Below are 23,405 nucleotides of genomic sequence, written 5' to 3'. Positions count from 1 at the left end.
GCTGCTCTCACCTTATCATTGCACGCCATATATTGATTGGCTTCACCGAGCTCCACTAGTTCCTGTGAGTTACTCGATAGCCCTAGCAGCCCATTCAGTCTTTCCTCTACCTAGTGGTATGATCATATTCTGGAGACTGCTTTTAGATAGGCCAACAGCTCACAGTCTCGTGAGCCAAGAAAAAATGTTAATGCACCCGAGCATTGAATACTATGTACTTGACTAGTTGCAAAGGCTGCTGCTGTGTGGATTAGTGTCATGTGGGTGTAAATATTTGTGTGTGATTTCTAACTTGTTTGTGTGCTTTTGATTTTATGAAAATGTGTGCGCTATTAGTTGGCTTACAAAAACAACATATTAAATTTCCATTTTTATAATGATTAAGAACATTGTTTTAGACGGTATTTAAATATTTTAGGAAAAACCCATATACATACATACAGTGTATGCCTAACAGCAGGGGTGTATCTAGGCATCCGAGCGCCCCTGGCAAAGTCAGGGGCAGCCCCCCACCCGACACACACAAATTTGAAATCAGGGAGCAGTGTCAAAAAAGGAATGTGGCCTTGTGGAGAAGGGGCATGGCTACACAATAGTACTTCCAATTCAAATTATGTCACACAGTTTCACATTACACCGCACAGTAGTGTCTCTTATTCACATTACAACGCACAGTAGTGTCTCTTATTCACGTTACGCCACACAGTCATACCCCTATAGAAAACACAGTCTATAAAGGGCATATGGGAAATGCAAATAGAAAATGGAAATGTGGACCAATGCTAATAAATATATTCATAATTTTATATGGGGAATGTGGTCAAACCAAATTTGCCATTAGTATATTTGATCCTGCCGATAGGCACACACATATACACTTACATACATAGTCACGCACAAAACACATACATATGATATACAGTGCAGTCACACAGTGTCCAGCGGCACAGCTCAGCACTAGTGATCAATCAGACTCAAAGTAAACTACAGCTCCTAGCAGCCCTTGGTGCCGGGAACTCTCAGCAACAAGGGCTGCTGGGAGCTGTAGTTTATGTTGAGTCTGATTACAAGCAAGGTGCAATGCTCTGCTGCCAGTCACTGGCGTCAGCACTAACAGACAGTCGCCAAGTCTATCAGTAACACTTGGTTCTACCCCCTGGACATAGATGGCACAGCCGGACAGCGCCCCCTCCTTGCCTGGCGCCCCTGGCGAGTGCCATCCTGGCCAATAGGTAGATACACCCTTGCCTAACAGTACCACACAATAAATACCCTTCGTGTGCTAACTCCCCACACCCCAGTGGTCATAAATCCCTCCCAGATGATATAGTTCCCCTAGTGGCCACAGATAATGTGCTTGAAATTGTATAAGTTTAATGATCTACACTTTTTATTCAAATGACTAGGCTTCAAACCCGGACAAAGGAAAGTGCTGTTCACTTGTTTTAAAAGAAATGATAAGCGTGAAGTGAAAGTTGCTCAGCTGGCTGGTTCTGTGGCTGAAATGTCTGCTTACCATCATGGGGAAGTAAGTGCCACTCAAAGCGAAACTGACCAGTAATCATGATTTTCAGATTATCGCCATGTTCTAATAATGCTTTCTGGTTCCAGCAAGCACTGATGATGACCATTGTGAACCTGGCACAGAATTTTGTGGGAAGTAACAATGTCAGTTTACTGCAGCCCATCGGTCAATTTGGCACACGGTTACATGGTGGCAAAGACGCTGCTAGTCCTCGTTATATTTTCACAATGTTAAGGTAAGTCGTAGTGCATTAATCCTCAACCCTTAGGTGCTTCGAGAAGCCCGTATGGCAGTGGTTCCCAAACGCAGTCCCCAAGGCACCCCAACAGTCCAGGTTTTAAAGATATCCTTATTGGCACAGGTGACTTAGGGGGTCTATGTATTAAGGCTTGGAAAGAGAGAAAGCGGTCAGAGATAAAGGACCAACCAACCAGTTCCTAACTGCCATGTTCCAGGCTGTATTTGAAAATTGGCAGTTAGGAGCGGATTGGTTTGTACTTTATCTCTCACCAAGGCTTAGAACATCTGCCCCTCCATTAGTACCCGAGTCAGTTTGTTTATACCATCTGTGCACAAGCAGGGATATACCTAAAACCTGGACTGTTGAGGTGCCCTGAGGACCTCGTTTGAGAACCACTGCCATATGGCATTGTTGTAACTTTCTGGTTTCCTATTCTGCAGCCCACTGGCAAGATTATTATTCCCTGGTATGGATGATAATCTGCTCAAGTTCCTGTATGATGATAACCAGAGAGTGGAACCAGAGTGGTACATGCCTATTATACCTATGGTCTTGATCAACGGGGCTGAAGGTATTGGTACTGGATGGGCCTGTAAACTTCCCAATTATGATACCAGAGAGATTGTGAATAATGTGAAGAGAATGCTGGATGGCTTGGATCCATACCCCATGGTAAGTTTGAGCACTGATTATGTAACAGAAGCCGATTGTCAGAGAGCATTATTCCCAAAACATCACCTCAGCAAATGCTGTGACATCATAAAATTAAAGATTAATCCTATTGTATTTTCAGTCCGTAGCACGTTTGTTATTGTCAGTCTGTATTATATACTTTTCTCTATCGTCCTAGTGGATGCTGGGGTTCCTGAAAGGACATGGGGAATAGCGGCTCCGCAGGAGACAGGGCACAAAAAGTAAAGCTTTTCCAGATCAGGTGGTGTGCACTGGCTCCTCCCCCCATGACCCTCCTCCAGACTCCAGTTAGATTTTTGTGCCCGGCCGAGAAGGGTGCAATTCTAGGTGGCTCTCATAAAGAGCTGCTTAGAGAAAGTTTAGCTTAGGTTTTTTATTTTACAGTGATTCCTGCTGGCAACAGGATCACTGCAACGAGGGACAGAGGGGAGAAGAAGTGAACTCACCTGCGTGCAGGATGGATTGGCTTCTTGGCTACTGGACATCAGCTCCAGAGGGACGATCACAGGTACAGCCTGGATGGTCACCGGAGCCGCGCCGCCGGCCCCCTTGCAGATGCTGAAGTAAGAAGAGGTCCAGAATCGGCGGCTGAAGACTCCTGCAGTCTTCTAAAGGTAGCGCACAGCACTGCAGCTGTGCGCCATTTTCCTCTCAGCACACTTCACACGTAGTCACTGAGGGTGCAGGGCGCTGGGGGGGGGCGCCCTGGGAGGCAAATGAAAACCTATTAAAAGGCTAAAAATACCTCACATATAGCCCCCAGAGGCTATATGGAGATATTTAACCCCTGCCTGGATTCACAAAATAGCGGGAGACGAGCCCGCCGGAAAAGGGGCGGGGCCTATCTCCTCAGCACACGGCGCCATTTCCTCTCACAGCTCCGCTGGTCAGGACGGCTCCCAGGTCTCTCCCCTGCACTGCACTACAGAAACAGGGTAAAACAGAGAGGGGGGGCAAATTTAATGGCAATATTTTGATATATATAAAGCAGCTATAAGGGAGCACTTATTATAAGGCTATCCCTGTCATATATAGCGCTTTTTGGTGTGTGCTGGCAGACTCTCCCTCTGTCTCCCCAAAGGGCTAGTGGGTCCTGTCTTCGTTTAGAGCATTCCCTGTGTGTCTGCTGTGTGTCGGTACGTGTGTGTCGACATGTATGAGGACGATATTGGTGTGGAGGCGGAGCAATTGCCAAATATGGGGATGTCACCTCCTAGGGGGTCGACACCAGAATGGATGCCTTTATTTGTGGAATTACGGGATAGCGTCAACTCGCTTAAGCAGTCGTTTGACGACATGAGGCGGCCGGACAATCAATTAGTGCCTGTCCAGGCGCCTCAAACACCGTCACGGGCTGTAAAACGCCCTTTGCCTCAGTCAGTCGACACAGACCCAGACACAGGCACTGATTCCAGTGGTGACGGTGACGAATCAACCGTATTTTCCAGTAGGGCCACACGTTATATGATTTTGGCAATGAAGGAGGCGTTACATTTAACTGATACTACAGGTACCACTAAACAGGGTATTATGTGGGGTGTGAAAAAACTACCTATAGTTTTTCCTGAATCAGAAGAATTAAATGACGTGTGTGATGAAGCGTGGGTTGCCCCTGATAAAAAGCTGATAATTTCAAAGAAATTATTGGCATTATACCCTTTCCCGCCAGAGGTTAGGGAGCGCTGGGAAACACCTCCTAGGGTGGACAAGGCGCTAACACGCTTATCTAAACAAGTGGCGTTACCCTCTCCTGAGACGGCCGCACTTAAAGATCCATCAGATAGGAGGATGGAAAATATCCAAAAAAGTATATACACACATGCAGGTGTTATACTACGACCAGCTATAGCGACTGCCTGGATGTGCAGTGCTGGGGTAGTTTGGTCAGAGTCCCTGATTGAAAATATTGATACCCTGGACAGGGACAATATTCTACTGTCGTTAGAACAAATAAAGGATGCATTTCTTTATATGCGTGATGCACAGAGGGATATTTGCACACTGGCATCACGGGTAAGTGCTATGTCCATTTCGGCCAGAAGAGCTTTATGGACGCGACAGTGGACAGGCGATGCGGATTCAAAACGGCATATGGAAGTTTTGCCGTATAAAGGGGAGGAGTTATTTGGAGTCGGTCTATCAGATTTGGTGGCCACGGCTACAGCCGGGAAATCCACCTTTCTACCTCAAGTCACTCCCCAACAGAAAAAGGCACCGACTTTTCAACCGCAGCCCTTTCGTTCCTTTAAAAATAAGAGAGCAAAAGGACTATTCATATCTGCCACGAGGCAGAGGTCGAGGGAAGAGACAGCAACAGGCAGCTCCTTCCCAGGAACAGAAGCCCTCCCCGGCTTCTACAAAAGCCTCAGCATGACGCTGGGGCTTCTCAAGCGGACTCGGGGACGGTGGGCGGTCGTCTCAAAAATTACAGCGCGCAGTGGGCTCACTCGCAGGTAGATCCCTGGATCCTGCAGATAATATCTCAAGGGTACAGGTTGGAATTAGAGACAGATCCACCTCGCCGTTTCCTGAAGTCTGCTTTACCAACGTCCCCTTCCGAAAGGGAGACGGTTTTGGAAGCCATTCACAAGCTGTACTCTCAGCAGGTGATAGTCAAGGTACCTCTTCTACAACAAGGGAAGGGGTATTATTCCACTCTATTTGTGGTACCGAAGCCGGATGGCTCGGTAAGGCCTATTCTAAATCTGAAGTCCTTGAACCTGTACATAAAGAAGTTCAAGTTCAAGATGGAGTCACTCAGAGCAGTGATAGCGAACCTGGAAGAAGGGGACTTTATGGTATCCTTGGACATCAAGGATGCGTATCTCCACGTTCCAATTTACCCCTCACACCAGGGGTACCTCAGGTTCGTTGTACAAAACTGTCACTATCAGTTTCAGACGCTGCCGTTTGGTTTGTCCACGGCACCTCGGGTCCTTACAAAGGTAATGGCCGAGATGATGATTCTTCTTCGAAGAAAAGGCGTATTAATTATCCCTGAATATTCCAAAATCCCAATTAATGCCGACAACTCGTCTGCTGTTCCTAGGGATGATTCTGGACACGGTTCAGAAAAAGGTTTTTCTTCCCGAGGAAAAAGCCAAGGAGTTATCCGACCTGGTCAGGAACCTCCTAAAACCAGGAAAGGTGTCTGTACATCAATGCACAAGAGTCCTGGGAAAAATGGTGGCTTCTTACGAAGCAATTCCATTCGGCAGATTCCATGCAAGAATTTTCCAAAGGGATCTGTTGGACAAATGGTCAGGGTCGCATCTTCAGATGCACCTGCGGATAACCCTGTCTCCAAGGACAAGGGTATCTCTTCTGTGGTGGTTGCAGAGGGCTCATCTATTGGAGGGCCGCAGATTCGGCATACAGGATTGGATCCTGGTGACCACGGACGCCAGCCTGAGAGGCTGGGGAGCAGTCACACAAGGAAGAAACTTCCAGGGAGTGTGGTCGAGCCTGAAAAAGTCTCTTCACATAAACATTCTGGAACTAAGAGCAATCTACAATGCTCTAAGCCAGGCGGAACCTCTGCTTCAAGGAAGACCGGTGTTGATCCAGTCGGACAACATCACGGCAGTCGCCCATGTAAACAGACAGGGCGGCACAAGAAGCAGGAGTGCAATGGCAGAAGCTGCCAGGATCCTTCGCTGGGCGGAGAATCACGTGATAGCACTGTCAGCAGTGTTCATCCCGGGCGTGGACAACTGGGAAGCAGACTTCCTCAGCAGACACGATCTTCACCCGGGAGAGTGGGGACTTCATCCAGAAGTTTTCCACATGCTAATAAACCGTTGGGAAAGACCAATGGTGGACATGATGGCGTCTCGCCTCAACAAAAAACTGGACAGGTATTGCGCCAGGTCAAGAGATCCGCAGGCAATAGCTGTGGACGCGCTGGTAACACCTTGGGTGTACCAGTCGGTGTATGTGTTTCCTCCTCTGCCTCTCATACCAAAGGTATTGAGAATCATACGGCAAAGCGGAGTAAGAACGATACTAGTGGCTCCGGATTGGCCAAGAAGGTCTTGGTACCCGGAACTTCAAGAGATGGTCACGGACGATCCGTGGCCTCTACCTCTGAGAAGGGACCTGCTTCAACAGGGTCCCTGTCTCTTTCAAAACTTACCGCGGCTGCGTTTGACGGCATGGCGGTTGAACGCCAGATCCTAAAAGGAAAAGGCATTCCAGAAGAAGTCATTCCTACCTTGATTAAGGCAAGAAAGGAAGTCACCGCGAAGCATTATCACCGCATTTGGCGGAAATATGTTGCGTGGTGCGAGGATCGGAGTGCTCCGACGGAGGAATTTCAACTGGGTCGTTTCCTACATTTCCTGCAATCAGGATTGTCTATGGGTCTCAAATTGGGATCTATTAAGGTTCAAATTTCGGCCCTGTCAATATTCTTCCAAAAAGAATTGGCCTCAGTCCCTGAGGTCCAGACTTTTGTCAAAGGAGTACTGCATATACAGCCTCCTGTGGTGCCTCCGGTGGCACCGTGGGATCTAAATGTAGTTTTAGATTTCCTCAAATCCCATTGGTTTGAACCACTAAAAAATGTGGATTTGAAATATCTCACATGGAAAGTGACTATGTTACTGGCCCTGGCTTCCGCCAGGAGAGTATCTGAACTGGCGGCTTTATCTTATAAAAACCCTTATTTAATTTTCCATTCGGATAGGGCAGAGCTGCGGACGCGTCCGCATTTTCTCCCTAAGGTGGTATCAGCGTTTCACCTGAACCAGCCTATTGTAGTGCCTGCGGCTACAAGCGACTTGGAGGACTCCAAGTTGTTGGACGTTGTCAGAGCTTTAAAAATATACATTTCAAGGACGGCTGGAGTCAGAAAATCTGACTCGCTGTTTATACTGTATGCACCCAACAAGTTGGGTGCGCCTGCTTCTAAGCAGTCGATTGCTCGTTGGATTTGTAACGCAATTCAACTTGCACATTCTGTGGCAGGCCTGCCACAGCCTAAATCTGTTAAGGCCCATTCCACAAGGAAGGTGGGCTCATCTTGGGCGGCTGCCCGAGGGGTCTCGGCATTACAACTCTGCCGAGCAGCTACGTGGTCAGGGGAGAACACGTTTGTAAAATTCTACAAATTTGATACCCTGGCAAAAGAGGACCTGGAGTTCTCTCATTCGGTGCTGCAGAGTCATCCGCACTCTCCCGCCCGTTTGGGAGCTTTGGTATAATCCCCATGGTCCTTTCAGGAACCCCAGCATCCACTAGGACGATAGAGAAAATAAGAATTTACTTACCGATAATTCTATTTCTCGGAGTCCGTAGTGGATGCTGGGCGCCCATCCCAAGTGCGGATTATCTGCAATACTTGTACATAGTTATTGTTAACTAATTCGGGTTATTGTTTAGGGAGCCATCTTTCAGAGGCTCCTCTGTTATCATACTGTTAACTGGGTTTAGATCACAAGTTGTACGGTGTGATTGGTGTGGCTGGTATGAGTCTTACCCGGGATTCAAAATCCTCCCTTATTGTGTACGCTCGTCCGGGCACAGTACCTAACTGGAGTCTGGAGGAGGGTCATGGGGGGAGGAGCCAGTGCACACCACCTGATCTGGAAAAGCTTTACTTTTTGTGCCCTGTCTCCTGCGGAGCCGCTATTCCCCATGGTCCTTTCAGGAACCCCAGCATCCACTACGGACTCCGAGAAATAGAATTATCGGTAAGTAAATTCTTATTTTTTTTATGTCTTTTTCCTCTGTATTATGTGTGTGCAGAGCGAAAAGACGTGTATTTATCTATTTGTTTACATGCACGTCTCCTACTGCTTTAGTATGGCAATAGTCATGAAGATGAAAGTGTGTGTGTGTGTGTGTGTGTGTATATATATATATATATATATATATATCTATATATCTATATATATATCTATATATATATATATATATATATCTATATATATATCTATATATATATATATATATGTGTGTATGTGTGTATATATATATATATATATATATATATATATATATATATATATATATATATATATATATATATATATATATATATATATATATAATCTTTATGTACCTTCTTCCTTGCACTGCTGTCCCTGCACACACTCTTTATAACTGACTCCTTTCCTGTTGGCTCTCCTGTGTTACGCTGCCACTAGGTGACACAAATCTTGGATCTATGGCTCTGCGTCATCTTTCCTTTGCTTTTAGCTGTGAACTTCTTTGTGCACGTACCTGTCTGTACTTGTTTCTTTTGGAGTCATTTTTATTGTGTATGTCCTGCAGCTTCCAAGCTACAAGAACTTCAAAGGTACAATTCAGGAGATTGGTCAGAACCAGTATGCTGTGAGTGGGGAGGTCTATGTTCTTGATAGAAATACTGTTGAAATCACAGAGCTCCCTGTCAGGACATGGACTCAGGTTAGTGGACACACATGTGGAAATGCTTAGATTTGTGCACAGAATTGAATATCTGTTCACATGGCATATGTAACAAATCGGCTAAAAGATTTATAATAAAAAGCTGGAGATGGGATTTCTGGGGAATTAAAGCGGTATTGTTGGTAGATTTCTTAATTGTATATATTTAAAAAAAAAAAATCTATGATTTCTTCATTAGGTTTACAAGGAGCAGGTTTTAGAGCCTATGCTTAATGGGACAGAGAAAACGCCAGCTCTGATATCAGACTACAAGGAATACCATACTGACACAACTGTGAAATTCGTTGTCAGGATGACAGAAGAGAAGCTGGCTCAGGCAGAAGCTGCTGGCTTGCACAAAGTCTTCAAACTGCAGACCAGTCTTACTTGTAATTCTATGGTAGGTCATTTGTCCGCTCTGCCTGCTTGCTCTGGATATTTCACAGCGAGAACAGTTGTGGGATGGCACCTGGCCAGGTGTCACTGGTCTACCTTCTCTCACACTGTCCTATATTAGGTTACTAAATTACTAATCATTTAATTAAGCCTATGCATTATTATCCATTATTACATTTATTTTGTATCTTATTCTGTGACATGCATTGGAGGATACTGAAACAGTTGAGTAGAAAGGCGTCCACAGGCTCTTTGTCACTAGAAGAATCAACTGGATGAAATCTGAGCTTGTTCCTCTCTATATTCTCTGTCTGGAAAGACATCAGTTATATGAGTAGGCCTGATTTAGAGAAAGCTGCAATGTATTTCCATCCGATCTTTTAGGAGGGGAATGCAGGAAACGTCTCTGTATAAGAGACTTTTTCTGCATGTAGCTGTGATCCGAGCACTGCGACCGACATTGCAAGCTGGGATCCAGCATTGAGACATCATTCGCAATGTTCCCTGTAGTAGGCCAGCCGAGTAAACCACCACTTGCGCAGCTGGCCAACAGAAATGGGAGATGTGCGGCTAGGAAGTCTGCATGGTTACACTTGGCTCACCCCTCCCAGCAAACAAGGGCAACATGCCCCAGTTTCTAGAAACGCAACCACCTCTTCTCTTTGTACTGCAAAGACATTCTAAATGACTGAAGATCAGGTAGTGCCTTGCATGTCTGTCCCACCGAGACCACATGCAGCATTGTGACCCAGGAGGTACCCATCAATTTGATGGAATGTGTGTGTGTGTACATTTCTGGAAAAGTTATTGGTCCAATTAAAAGACTACCAAATTTCTGCGGTAATCCATTGTTTTCTTGGTCACGGACAACCCTTTTTTGTACATCATATAGGACTGAAAGATCATTTGTCTTATGTATATTAGCAGTCCTTTAAAAATAATTCTTAAGGTCTCTGACAACATCTAGGTGGAGAAGATTAGGATTACTTTTCTGAAGTATGTTTGGAATGACAGTTAACATTTTGCAGATTATTTAACGTGGCAACTCCAGTGCTCATCCTCTGTTCCCATTGGTTGCTGTGTCCCCCAATGCAGTCAGAGAAAATAATGTATACAAATAACATTTTTGGTTTCCAGAAATTGCTCATCCCTCAGACACAGACCACAGTTATCCATACATATAATGTAAAACACTTTCTCTTTGTAACTCTGCAGGTATTGTTTGATCACATGGGCTGTCTGAAAAAGTATGACACTGTACAAGACATTTTGAAGGAGTTCTTTGATTTAAGGTTACATTACTATACCCTGCGGAAAGAGTGGCTAATAGGAATGCTGGGAGCGGAGACTGCTAAACTCAACAATCAAGCCAGGTTTATTCTTGAGAAGATCCAAGGGAAGATCACTATAGGTAATCCCTCATAGAGCGTTGTATTATGAGGGGTAGTTTGTTTGGTTTGTCTCATTTTTTTTATAGGCCGTTTTTCCAAAATGTTCCTTTCAATTATACATTTGCATATGTTTAATATGTATAGTGGGTGGAGCTAGACTTTGATGGTTATTTATTTATCTTTCATCCAGTCTGGAGGACACTGGACCATGGGTTGCTGATAACCCCACTGTAGCTAATGTGTTTTTTGTATTAGCAATATTTCTCTAACGTCCTAGTGGATGCTGGGGACTCCGTAAGGACCATGGGGAATAGACGGGCTCCGCAGGAGACATGGGCACTTTAAGAAAGAATTTAGATTCTGGTGTGCTCTGGCTCCTCCCTCTATGTCCCTCCTCCAGACCTCAGTTTGAATCTGTGCCTGGACGAGCTGGGTGCTGTTCAGTGAGCTCTCCTGAGCTTGCTGTAAGAAAGTATTTTGTTAGGTTTTTTATTTTCAGGGAGCTACTGGCAACAGACTCCCTGCATCGTGGGACAGAGGGGAGAGAAGCAGCCCTACTCTCTGAAGATAGGTCCTGCTTCTTAGGCTACTGGACACCATTAGCTCCAGAGGGATCGTACACAGGATCTCACCCTCGTCGTCCGATCCCAGAGCCGTGCCGCCGTCCCCCTCGCAGAGCCGGAAGCCGAGTGAGTATGAGAAGCAAGAAGACTTCGAAATCGGCGGCAGAAGACTCTGTTCTTCACATGAGGTAACGCACAGCACTGCAGCTGTGCGCCATTGCTCCCACACACCTCACATACTCCGGTCACTGTAAGGGTGCAGGGCGCAGGGGGGGGGGGCGCCCTGGGCAGCATATGGACCTCGTCTGGCAAAAGTACACATATATACAGTTGGGCACTGTATATATGTATGAGCCCCCGCCAAGAAAATGTATATTTAAGCGGGACAGAAGCCCGCCGTCGAGGGGGCGGGGCTTCTTCCTCAGCACTCACCAGCGCCATGTTTTTTCTCCACAGCACCGCTGAGAGGAAGCTCCCCAGCCTCTCCCCTGCAGATACAAGGTAGAAGAGGGTAAAAAGAGAGGGGGGGGGGCACATAATTAGGTGCAAAAAAGTATATAAACAGCAGCTACTGGGTTAACATTAAGTTACTGTGTTATTCCTGTGTTTATAGCGCTGGGGTGTGTGCTGGCATACTCTCTCTCTGTCTCTCCAAAGGGCCTTGTGGGGGAATTGTCTTCAGATGAGCATTCCCTGAGTGTGTGGTGTGTCGGTACGTGTGTGTCGACATGTCTAAAGTAAAAGGCTCCCCTAAGGAGGAGATGGAGCAAATGTGTGTGTGAGGGGTGTCTCCGTCGACAACGCCGACACCTGTTTGGATATGGGTAATTAAGTGCTAATGTAAATTTATTGCACAAAAGATTAGAGAACAGACAGGGAATCTACCCATGTCTTTAAGGGGAAGAAAGCTGATGTAATTTTCCCTCCTCTCATGATGAAAAAAAAAAAAAAAAAAAAAAATATATATATATATATATATATATATATATATATATATATATATATATATATATATATATATATATATATACATATACATACTAGGGTCTCAATCTCTGCTGATAAGGTACCTGTCCACGCTGCTACAGCGCTATAAACCCATGCCGACACAATCGCCGGTCTGAGTAGTGTACCAGAATGTGCACGCTATCTGCAGGATCCCTGAGGATAGCTGTTAAGTCAGGGCTACCTTTTGGGCAAACGTGACACCCTAGGGGAAGATTCCCATCGTATCCTGGCCCTAGTAGGGAAAGGATATCCCTGAGAATTCTTTGTGGGAAACTGCAGTCTCTTGTCTGGAGATTCCCGCTCGATAGATAGATAGATAGATAGATAGATAGATAGATAGATAGATTAAAGATGCTGTCTTAGATATATATATATATAACATGCCCAAAGAGACATTAGTCTTACTGGGTTCTAGAGTCAACGCTATGTCGATTTCTGCTTGACGTGTCCTGTAGAATATGCAATGGACAGGTGATGCCGACTTAAGAGGCATATGGAAGGCTGAGGATTGTGTGGAGAAGGGATCTCGGACCTGGTCTCCACAGCTATAGCTGGTAATTCTGATCTTTTGCCTTATATTCCTGCACAGCCTAGGAAAGCACGACATTATCAGATGCAGCCTTTCGATCACAAAGAAACAAGAAAGTCCGAGGTGCGTCCTTTCTTGCCAGGGGCAGAGGAAAGAAGCTGCACAACACAGCTAGTTCCCAGGAACAGAAGTCCTCCCCGGCCTCTACAAAATCCACCGCATGTCGCTGGAGCTCCACAGGCGGAGCTAGGCCCGGTGGGGGCACGTCTTCGTAATTTCAGCCACAAGTGGGTTCACTCCCTGTTGGATCCCTGGGCAATTGATATTGTGTCTCAGGGATACAAGCTGGACTTTGAGGAGATGCCCCCTCACCGACGGCCCTGCCGGCTTCCCCCCACGAGAGGGAAATAGTGTTAACTGCAATTCACAAATTGTATCTTCAACAGGTGGTGGTCAAGGTTCCCCTCCTTCAACAAGGAGGGGGTTATTATTCGACCATGTTGTAGTCCCGAAACCGGACGGTTCGGTCAGACCCATATTGAATTAAAATCCCTGAACATATACCTGAAAAGGTTCAAGTTCAAGATGGAATCGCTAAGAGCGGTCATCGCAAGCATGAAAGGGGGAGATTTTATGGTGCCTCTGGACATAAAGCAACTAGGGAAAATTACCAGGTAGGCGCTTAATGCCAATTGATGGACACAGTGGTAAAAAATTAAACCAATTTATTACATAGATTGACAACAAACAACACATAAAAATAAACAAGACCACAATACAATAGTAGTATAAAACTGAGGTTCCGGAGACCTCTAGATTAAATAATAAGTTAAAACTAATTGAATGTACTCAGAAGGTAGTCACAATACCTATGTATTAGAGAATAATTCTTTGATAGCTTTTGGCTATATTAGGTTTCTTGCCCAGATGTAAAAAACACACGAATACTTGGCACAATTGTGCATGTGGGTGTCCTCACAATGTGTATTAGATTCCAATTAGGAAAGAGTTCATCACTTGCCGATTTTGGTATGAACAGTGCAAGGATGGACAGAAGTAAAATAGCTGTTACTCACAGACTGGACGGCATTTCCTTTATTATACCGCAATGGTATCGATGTGCGTGGCCGCTCTCTATCACCCTAAGCACGGGTGAGACATCCGTCAGCGGCAGGATTCGTCCGTGGCGTGAGCTGTCTGTAGCGTCAGCTGAAAAGTCGCTCTTTCCTCCGGCAAAGTGTAGATGCACTGGTGCAGTGTGCTCCACCCCCAGACTGGACGGCATTTCCTTTATTATACCGCAATGGTATCGATGTGCGTGGCCGCTCTCTATCACCCTAAGCACGGGTGAGACATCCGTCAGCGGCAGGATTCGTCCGTGGCGTGAGCTGTCTGTAGCGTCAGCTGAAAAGTCGCTCTTTCCTCCGGCAAAGTGTAGATGCACTGGTGCAGTGTGCTCCACCCCCAGTGCTGGTGGAATAGTGCTCACCAAGATGAATCACCAGGTGTTCCCAGTATGGTCCAAGGGATTAAATGAAATAGTCACGCTGAAGACATAACAAGTGTCGGCAGTAGTTTAAATGAACTGCTGGGAGGACACACTTCAATTCTTGTTGGCAATAGGTATTGGGGCTCCTTCTCTCTGTATCCTGAGGATACAGAGAGAAGGAGCCCCAATACCTATTGCCAACAAGAATTGAAGTGTGTCCTCCCAGCAGTTCATTTAAACTACTGCCGACACTTGTTATGTCTTCAGCGTGACTATTTCATTTAATCCCTTGGACCATACTGGGAACACCTGGTGATTCATCTTGGTGAGCACTATTCCACCAGCACTGGGGGTGGAGCAAGGGATTAAATGAAATAGTCACGCTGAAGACATAACAAGTGTCGGCAGTAGTTTAAATGAACTGCTGGGAGGACACACTTCAATTCTTGTTGGCAATAGGTATTGGGGCTCCTTCTCTCTGTATCCTGAGGATACAGAGAGAAGGAGCCCCAATACCTATTGCCAACAAGAATTGAAGTGTGTCCTCCCAGCAGTTCATTTAAACTACTGCCGACACTTGTTATGTCTTCAGCGTGACTATTTCATTTAATCCCTTGGACCATACTGGGAACACCTGGTGATTCATCTTGGTGAGCACTATTCCACCAGCACTGGGGGTGGAGCACACTGCACCAGTGCATCTACACTTTGCCGGAGGAAAGAGCGACTTTTCAGCTGACGCTACAGACAGCTCACGCCACGGACGAATCCTGCCGCTGACGGATGTCTCACCCGTGCTTAGGGTGATAGAGAGCGGCCACGCACATCGATACCATTGCGGTATAATAAAGGAAATGCCGTCCAGTCTGTGAGTAACAGCTATTTTACTTCTGTCCATCCTTGCACTGTTCATACCAAAATCGGCAAGTGATGAACTCTTTCCTAATTGGAATCTAATACACATTGTGAGGACACCCACATGCACAATTGTGCCAAGTATTCGTGTGTTTTTTACATCTGGGCAAGAAACCTAATATAGCCAAAAGCTATCAAAGAATTATTCTCTAATACATAGGTATTGTGACTACCTTCTGAGTACATTCAATTAGTTTTAACTTATTATTTAATCTAGAGGTCTCCGGAACCTCAGTTTTATACTACTATTGTATTGTGGTCTTGTTTATTTTTATGTGTTGTTTGTTGTCAATCTATGTAATAAATTGGTTTAATTTTTTACCACTGTGTCCATCAATTGGCATTAAGCGCCTACCTGGTAATTTTCCCTAGTTGCTTTGTTTCTTGAGGAGGCCGGCTACCTCCTCACCAGGTGGCAGCTAATCCCAGGGTGCACACATACACAGGCCTGCCAGCGCCACCATCACCTCTATTTCTTCTTCTCTGGACATAAAGGATGCATACCTTCATGTCCCCATTTATCCACCTCATCAGGCGTGCCTCAGATTTGCGGTACAGGATTGTCATTACCAATTTCAGACGTTGCAGTTTGGTCTCTCCATGGCCCCGAGAATCTTCACCAAGGTAATGGCGGAAATGATGGTGCTCCTGCGGAAGCAAGGTGTCACAATTATCCCGTACTTGGACGATCTCCTCATAAAAGCGAGAGCAAGAGAGCAGTTGCTGAACAGCGTATCACTTTCTCTGGAAGTGTAACGGCAACACGGCTGGATTCTAAATATTCCAAAGTCGCAGTTGGTTCCTACGGCTCATCTGCCTTTCCTAGGCATGATTCTAGACACAGACCAGAAAAGGGTTTATCTCCCGATAGAGAGAGCTCAGGAGCTCATGACACTGGTCAGGAACCTATTAAAACCAAAACAGGTGTCAGTGCATCACTGCACTCGAGTCCTGGGAAGGGTGGTGGCATCATACGAGGCCATTCCCTTCGACAGGTTCCATGCGAGGACCTTTCAATGGGACTTACTGGACAAGTGGTCCGGATCACATCTTCAGATGCATCGGTTAATCACCCTATCCCCCAGGGCCAGGATGTCTCTCCTGTGGTGGCTGCAGAGTGCTCACCTTCTCGAGGGCACAGATTCGGCATTCAGGACTGGGTCCTGGTGACCACGGATGCAAGCCTCCGAGGGTGGGGAGCAGTCACACAGGGAAGAAATTTCCAAGGTCTGTGGTCAAGTCAGGAGACTTGCCTTCACATCAACATCCTGGAACTAAGGGCCGTATACAACGCCCTACGTCAAGCGGAGACCCTGCTTCGCGACCAACCGGTTCTGATTCAGTCAGAAGCCACCAGAATTCTTCACTGGGCGGAGAATCACGTAAGCGCACTGTCAGCAGTGTTCATCCCGGGAGTGAACAACTGGGAAGCAGACTTCCTCAGCAGGCACGACCTCCACCCGGGAGAGTGGGGACTTCATCAAGAAGTCTTCGCGCAGATTGCAGGTCGGTGGGGACTGCCACAGGTGGACATGATGGCATCCCGCCTCAACAAAAAGCTACAGGGGTATTGCGCCAGGTCATGAGACCCTCAGGCGATAGCTGTGGACGCACTGGTGACACCGTGGGTGTTCTAGTCGGTCTATGTATTTTCTCCTCTTCCTCTCATACCCATAAGAAAAAGAGGAGTGAGAACAATACTCATTGTTCCGGGTTGGCCAAGAAGGACTTGGTATCCAGATCTGCAAGAAATGCTCACAGAGGACCCGTGGCCTCTTCCTCTAAGACCGGACTTGTTGCAACAAGGGCCCTGTCTGTTCCAAGACTTACCGCGGCTGCGTTGACGGCATGGCGGTTGAACGCCGGATCCTAGCGGAAAAAGGCATTCCAGATGAGGTCATTCCTACGCTGATAAAGGCTAGGAAGGACGTGACAGCTTAACATTATCACTGTATATGGCAAAAATAGGTTGCTTGGTGTGAGGCCAGGAATGCCCCTACGGAGGAATTCCAGCTGGACCGTTTCCTTCACTTCCTACAGTCAGGAGTGACTTTGGGCCTAAAATTGGGTTCCATTAAGGTCCAGATTTCGGCCCTATCCATTTTCTTTCAAAAAGAGCTGGCTTCTCTACCTGAAGTTCAGACGTTTTGTGAAGGGAGTTCTGCGTATTCAGCCCCCTTTTGTGCCCCCGGTGGCACATTGGGATCTTAACGTGGTGTTGAGTTTCCTGAAATCCCACTGGTTTGAACCACTCAAAACGGTGGAATTGAAATATCTCACGTGGAAGGTGGTCATGCTACTGGCATTGGCTTCGGCTAGGCGTGTGTCCGAATTAGCGGCTTTGTCACATAAAAGCCCCTATCTGGTTTTCCATGCGGATAGAGCAGAATTGCGGACCCGTCCACAATTTCTGCCAAAAGTGGTTTCAACCTTTCATATAAACCAACCTATTGTGGTGCCTGTGGCTGCTACTGACTTGGAGGATTCCGAGTTACTTGATGTGGTCAGGGCTTTGAAGGTTTATGTAGCCAGAACGGCTAGGGTCAGGAAAACAGAATCTTTGTTTATCCTGTATGCTTCCAACAAGCTTGGTGCTCCTGCTTCAAAGCAAACTATTGCTCGCTGGATCTGTAATACGATTCAGCAGGCTCATTCTGCGGCTGGATTGCCGCTGCCAAAATCAGTTAAGGCCCATTCCACTAGGAAGGTGGGCTCTTCTTGGGCGGCTGCCCGAGGGGTCTCGGCATTACAGCTGTGCCGAGCGGCTACTTGGTCAGGTGCAAACACTTTTGCAAAGTTCTACAAGTTTGTTACCCTGGCTGAGGAGGACCTTGTGTTTGCTCATTCGGTGCTGCAGAGTCATCCGCACTCTCCCGCCTGTTTGGGAGCTTTGGTATAATCCCCATGGTCCTTACGGAGTCCCCAGCATCCACTAGGACGTTAGAGAAAATAAGATTTTACTTACTGGTAAATCTATTTCTCGTAGTCCGTAGTGGATGCTGGGCGCCCGTCCCAAGTGCGGACTTCTTCTGCAATACTTGTATATAGTTATTGCTGCAATAAGGGCTATGTTATTGTTGCATCAGGGTTGAACTGATGCTCTGTTGTTCATACTGTTGACTGGGTAAGTTTATCACAAGTTATACGGTGTGATTGTTGTGGCTGGTATGAGTCTTGCCCTGGATTTCCAAAATCCTTTCCTTGTTGTGTCAGCTCTTCCGGGCACAGTTTCTCTAACTGAGGTCTGGAGGAGGGGCATAGAGGGAGGAGCCAGAGCACACCAGAATCTAAATTCTTTCTTAAAGTGCCCATGTCTCCTGCGGAGCCCGTCTATTCCCCATGGTCCTTACGGAGTCCCCAGCATCCACTGCGGACTACGAGAAATAGATTTACCGGTAAGTAAAATCTTATTTTTTTCCCCGGAACAGAGACGATATGGCTCTGTTAGCCGCTGCCTTGGTTCGGCGGTTGTACTTGGCTAGAAATTCCTCTGTCCACTGCATTGATTCTCTGCTTGTTCTCAGTGGCGCCCGCCCAGAAACGTGGTTGGCCTGCGACAAAGCAGACCACTGCATGGTAGATCTGCTCCATATTCACTCATGCTTATTGTATTGCGGGGTGGCCAGCTCTGCTCTGGCTAATGGCGTATTCCACTAATGTGGGGGCAACCTCTTGGGGCGGCGCAACATGGGGCTTCTGTGGCTCCCTGGTCCTCTGTCCACACATTCGCTTGTGTTATCGGTTTCCTAGTTTTTGCTAGAGGCGACACCCACTTTGGGTTTACAGTTCTCCAGTCAAGCAGCCTGGACGTTCTGTCATCTGGGGGTGGCTGTTGAACGTCCCATGGTCCAGTGTGCCCCAGCCTGTATGAAAGAAAAAAGGGGATTTTTGGTTACTTACTGTTGTATCCTTTTTTCTGAATCCTGCTGGGGTACATTGCGTTCCCTGCCTCACGCTGTGTCATATAATGCTTTGTCTTGACAGTCGTGTCTGCGGTTCTGTTATATTGTGGTACTAATAGTTTTACTGGGTAACTGCTTCTACTTGCCGGGCTCTTTTAATGTTGTACTGGCATGCTGGGTGTTGTAGAGGGAAGGAGCTTGGTTTAAGTGCCAGCTCGTGCAGTCCCAACAGCAACCTATGGACCACTATCCCCCAGAAAGATTCAGAGAAAAGGATTCAGCAGTAAGTAACCAAAAACATTGCAGTAGGTATAGGAAGACCTTGCCTCTCCTTGTTCCCTTACTTTTGGGCACAAACTTGGTCTCCTAAATATGGTGGGTGGGTATACATATATGTGTATATGTATATATAAAGAATGTGTGTAGAGACGTCTGTGTAATCTATTTTGTTATTGGAATGTATAGTGAAGATTGTCACTGAGGGTGTGTGCTGTATTTTTATTAGCTGTGATAACCTGTATACTTCTATGTGCTATTATTTGCATGTAGAGAACAAAAGCAAGAGAGATCTAATTCAGATGTTGGTGCAGAAGGGTTTTGAGTCTGACCCTGTGAAATCATGGAAGGAAGCCCAGGAAAAGGTAGCTCATGTTTTATTTCTTTGGTGAATTTGTTTTTCATTATCATGTTGTCAGAACAAAAATGGGTCATCTGCAATATCTGAATCTCACAGGCTATAACTGCCGTCCAGCAGGGCAAATCCAGCAACTGATTCTCCTACTTGTGCAGTCTTCACCCTAAAGTCTAACCCATATGTTATGATTGAGCAGTGGGCACTTTCCCGGCTGCTGGTCTCCTTTGCTCTCTCCCTTGATGTAAGATGCATATAATAGCTATCCCGCTGATTATGTGATCTCTTTACAGGCTACGGAGGAAGATGATCTCCAAGATCAGACTGAGGACAGTTCCTCAGACTACGGCACTGCATCAGGGCCGGATTTTAACTACATTCTCAATATGTCTCTGTGGAGCCTTTCTAAAGAGAGAGTAGATGAGCTGATTAGACAGAGGGATGTAAAGGTAAGTTTGGAACTCTGACATTGGGTAAAGTTGATCTTCTTTTGATTTCCAGGATTATAATTGCATCACATAATTACATTATGGCCCCTGGTTTATGGAACATCCAGTTTATGCTTCAGTTTATTCAATGGGAGCTCAGAAATAGTGTGTGTATTACATCTATAGAACACTCTAGTGTAAACTGTAAGTATTGGGTGTAGGTCATTCAGAGCAGAGAACCTTATTTCTGTGACTGTGACCTCCCCATACGGTTTCCTTGTTATAGACTCCAATATAACAGCTACGAATTATCAATAAAACTGGTATAATGTGTGTTATAAATCTATAGCTATTAAACTGGTAGTTGCCTGAATTTACTTATCAAACGGTATTGTATACATAGTCTGTCTTTAGTTATATGTGGTCTTTCACTGTAATGTTCTTGTGAACTGTAGGAAAGTCCTGAGTTGGCAGGCTTTGTGGGGAGCTGAAGCGTGACTGACACTTCATATGGCAGTGTGTGGCCCCAGAACCCAGGTGTCATTTGCTTTTGGTCTCTGACCTCCCAATGGACAAAATGAAATGTTGCCGACATCACCATGCAGCCTGCGGAAGCGGATTAACTTTTTTCCTTATTTGCTGGCTAAAGCTATGAGTGGCTGACAACTACATAACAGAGCATATAAAAATGAATAGGTTGTATCTCATGTTAGATACACACTCTTAAATATCTTTTTCTGTCAGCCTAGGTGGACACTGGGACTGTGGTGTAGGAGCACTGCGGGCACCAAGGAGTTAAACTTCTGCAGAGTGCAGCAGATTCTCCTCCTCCCCTATACCCTGTCTACCCATGGGAAGCCAGTTTTTTCTTGGTGCCTTCAGCACAGACACATTTTTAAGGAGTGGGCTGTTTATTGCCCTATTTAAACTACTCTTTATTTTATTTATTTATTATTTATTTTTTCTCTCTTTCCTTTTCTACTTCAGCAGCAGCGCTAGTGTCAGCGCTGCTGCTGCTGGATTCTGCACCTGTCCGGCGGCCGGTGAAAGGACCTCCACGGCCGCTCTCACCAGCCACCTCTCCTACACACGGAGGAGCAGCAGTCGGAGGGGAACTTGGTAAGCTGCTTGCCACAACACCACCGGCAGGGAGGGAGCAGTCCCCGGTGGTCCTGGCAGCGGATTTTCATCCTTTCTGAGCCACCGCTAGGCCACCAGGGACTTTGCGGCCATATTTCAGGGGGATACAGATGGCATCCCTGGGGTTCCAGGAGGGGGCGGGGATCCCCTCTAATTCCGCCCCCAGCTCCTTAGCCATAGCCTGTCCAGGCTTTAGGCGCTAAGGGGAACTTCTTTCCTCCCTCCTTTCCTAGCTGGTCAGCCATTTTCAGCATTCTGCAGCCGACAGCCCAGCAGAGAGTATTGAAGTCCTGCTCCCCTATACCTCACTGTCCTGATGTCAGGTTATTTGTCCCCCACCCCACTTCTCTGTACAGGTGGTTGGATACTTGTGTGCCTCTACATTTATTTTAGTGTGACATTGCAAGTGGTGCTCTTAGGGTAGCCTTTTTTATTTTTTCTCTTACGTCCTAGAGGATGCTGGGGACTCCAAAAGGACCATGGGGGTATAGACGGGATCCGCAGGAGACATGGACACTTTGAGACTTTAAATGGGTGTGAACTGGCTCCCTCTATGCCCCTCCTTCAGACCTCCGTTAGATTCTGTGCCCAGAGAGACTGGACACTTAACAGGGGAGCTCTCCTGAGTTTCTCTGTAAAAATACTTTTTGTTAGGTTTTTTTGAGTTCAGGGAGCTCTGCTGGCAACAGGCTCACTGCAGCGTAGGACTGAGGGGAGAGAAGCAGACCTACTTCTGTGAGTTCAAAGGCTCTGCTTCTTAGGCTACTGGACACCATTAGCTCCAGATGGTCCGATCACTTGGTGTGCCTAGCTGCTCGTTCCCGGAGCTGCGCCATCACCCCCCTCACAGAGCCAAAAGATAGAAGCTGGGTGAGTATTAAGAAGACAAGAAGACTTCAGTGACGGCAGAAGACTTCAGTACTGAGGTACAGCGCAGCGGTCGCACTGCGTGCCATGCTCCCACACACACATACGGCGGCACTTGCAGGGTGCAGGGGGGCGCCCTAGGCAGCATGATTACTGAAGTTTTACAATAAAACTGGCTAAAATATATATGTTGGAAGTGCCTAGGCACTAGATATAGCCCCCGCCAGAATAAATATTTTAAAATTGAGCGGGACTACAGCGTGCCGGTGAGGGGGCGTGGCTTAGCCCTCACAGCTTACCAGCACCATTTTCTCTTCACAGGATGCAGAGACGCTGGCCTGGACCTCCACACTCCTGCACAAGTAACAGGGTGCAAAACGGGGGGCACAGTAAATTGGTGCGATTATCCATTGATAAAAACAGCGCAAACAGGTCTGAGGCAGTGTGTATTTGCTCTCAGTACCGGGATAGGCGCTGGGTTGTGAGCTGGTAAACTCCCTCTGTGTGTCTCTAACAGGCTTTCCATGGGTCTGTCCCCTATAGCCAGTGTGTTGGTGCGTGTCGGTATGTGTGTGTCGACATGTCTGAGGCTGAGCGCTCCTCCCCGGAGGAGGTTACTGTGGGGGCGGATAAGGCACTGGAAGTGACTCTGTCGGCACCGCCGACTGCTGATTGGGTGGATATGTTGAGTACATTCAATGCAAATGTGGCGTTATTGACTAAAAGGCTGGATAAATCTGATTCTCAGACACAAACATGGAGGAAATCCATGGAGGACGCCTTGTCTCAGGTCCAGACCCCCTCAGGGTCACAAAAGCGTTCATTTACCCAGATGGCGGATACTGATACAGACACGGACTCTGATTCCACTGTCGACTATATTGAGGCCAGTTTAAATCCGAAACTGGTTAAGAGTATTCAGTACATGATTGTGGCAATTAAAGACGTTTTACATATTTCAGAAGTACCTACTGTTCCTGATACAAGGGTTTGTTTGTATAAGGGTAAAAAGCCTGAGGTGACGTTTCTCCCCTCTCATGAGCTGAACACTCTTTGTGAAAAAGCTTGGGAATCTCCTGACAAAAGGTGGCAGATTACCAAGAGAATTCTAATGGCATATCCTTTCCCCTCTGACGACAGGGAAAAGTGGGAGTCAGCTCCCAATGTGGACAAGGCTCTATCACGACTGTCCAAAAAGGTGGCGCTTCCGTCTCCTGACACAGCTGCCCTAAAGGACCCTGCGGATCGTAAGCAGGAAACTACCTTAAAATCCATT

The 23,405-nt window shown here is 46.6% G+C and overlaps 1 protein-coding gene across 1 annotated transcript in view; it reads left to right on the top strand.

Annotated features, from left to right (window-relative positions):
- TOP2B (DNA topoisomerase II beta) overlaps nucleotides 1–23,405 on the top strand; it is a 222,270-nt gene that overhangs the window by 127,695 nt on the left and 71,170 nt on the right. Inside the window, exons 19-26 of the mRNA XM_063922226.1 lie at nucleotides 1,407–1,528; nucleotides 1,612–1,760; nucleotides 2,207–2,438; nucleotides 8,736–8,870; nucleotides 9,070–9,270; nucleotides 10,482–10,677; nucleotides 19,613–19,704; nucleotides 19,988–20,143. Of these exons, the coding sequence (XP_063778296.1) occupies nucleotides 1,407–1,528; nucleotides 1,612–1,760; nucleotides 2,207–2,438; nucleotides 8,736–8,870; nucleotides 9,070–9,270; nucleotides 10,482–10,677; nucleotides 19,613–19,704; nucleotides 19,988–20,143 (1,283 nt within the window). The remainder of the gene's footprint in view (nucleotides 1–1,406; nucleotides 1,529–1,611; nucleotides 1,761–2,206; nucleotides 2,439–8,735; nucleotides 8,871–9,069; nucleotides 9,271–10,481; nucleotides 10,678–19,612; nucleotides 19,705–19,987; nucleotides 20,144–23,405) is intronic.

Source organism: Pseudophryne corroboree, chromosome 5, assembly GCF_028390025.1.
Source record: "Pseudophryne corroboree isolate aPseCor3 chromosome 5, aPseCor3.hap2, whole genome shotgun sequence".
NCBI classification, from domain to species: domain Eukaryota; kingdom Metazoa; phylum Chordata; class Amphibia; order Anura; family Myobatrachidae; genus Pseudophryne; species Pseudophryne corroboree.
Note: the sequence above shows the minus strand (reverse complement) of the source record. Positions and strands in the feature narration are given on the sequence as shown.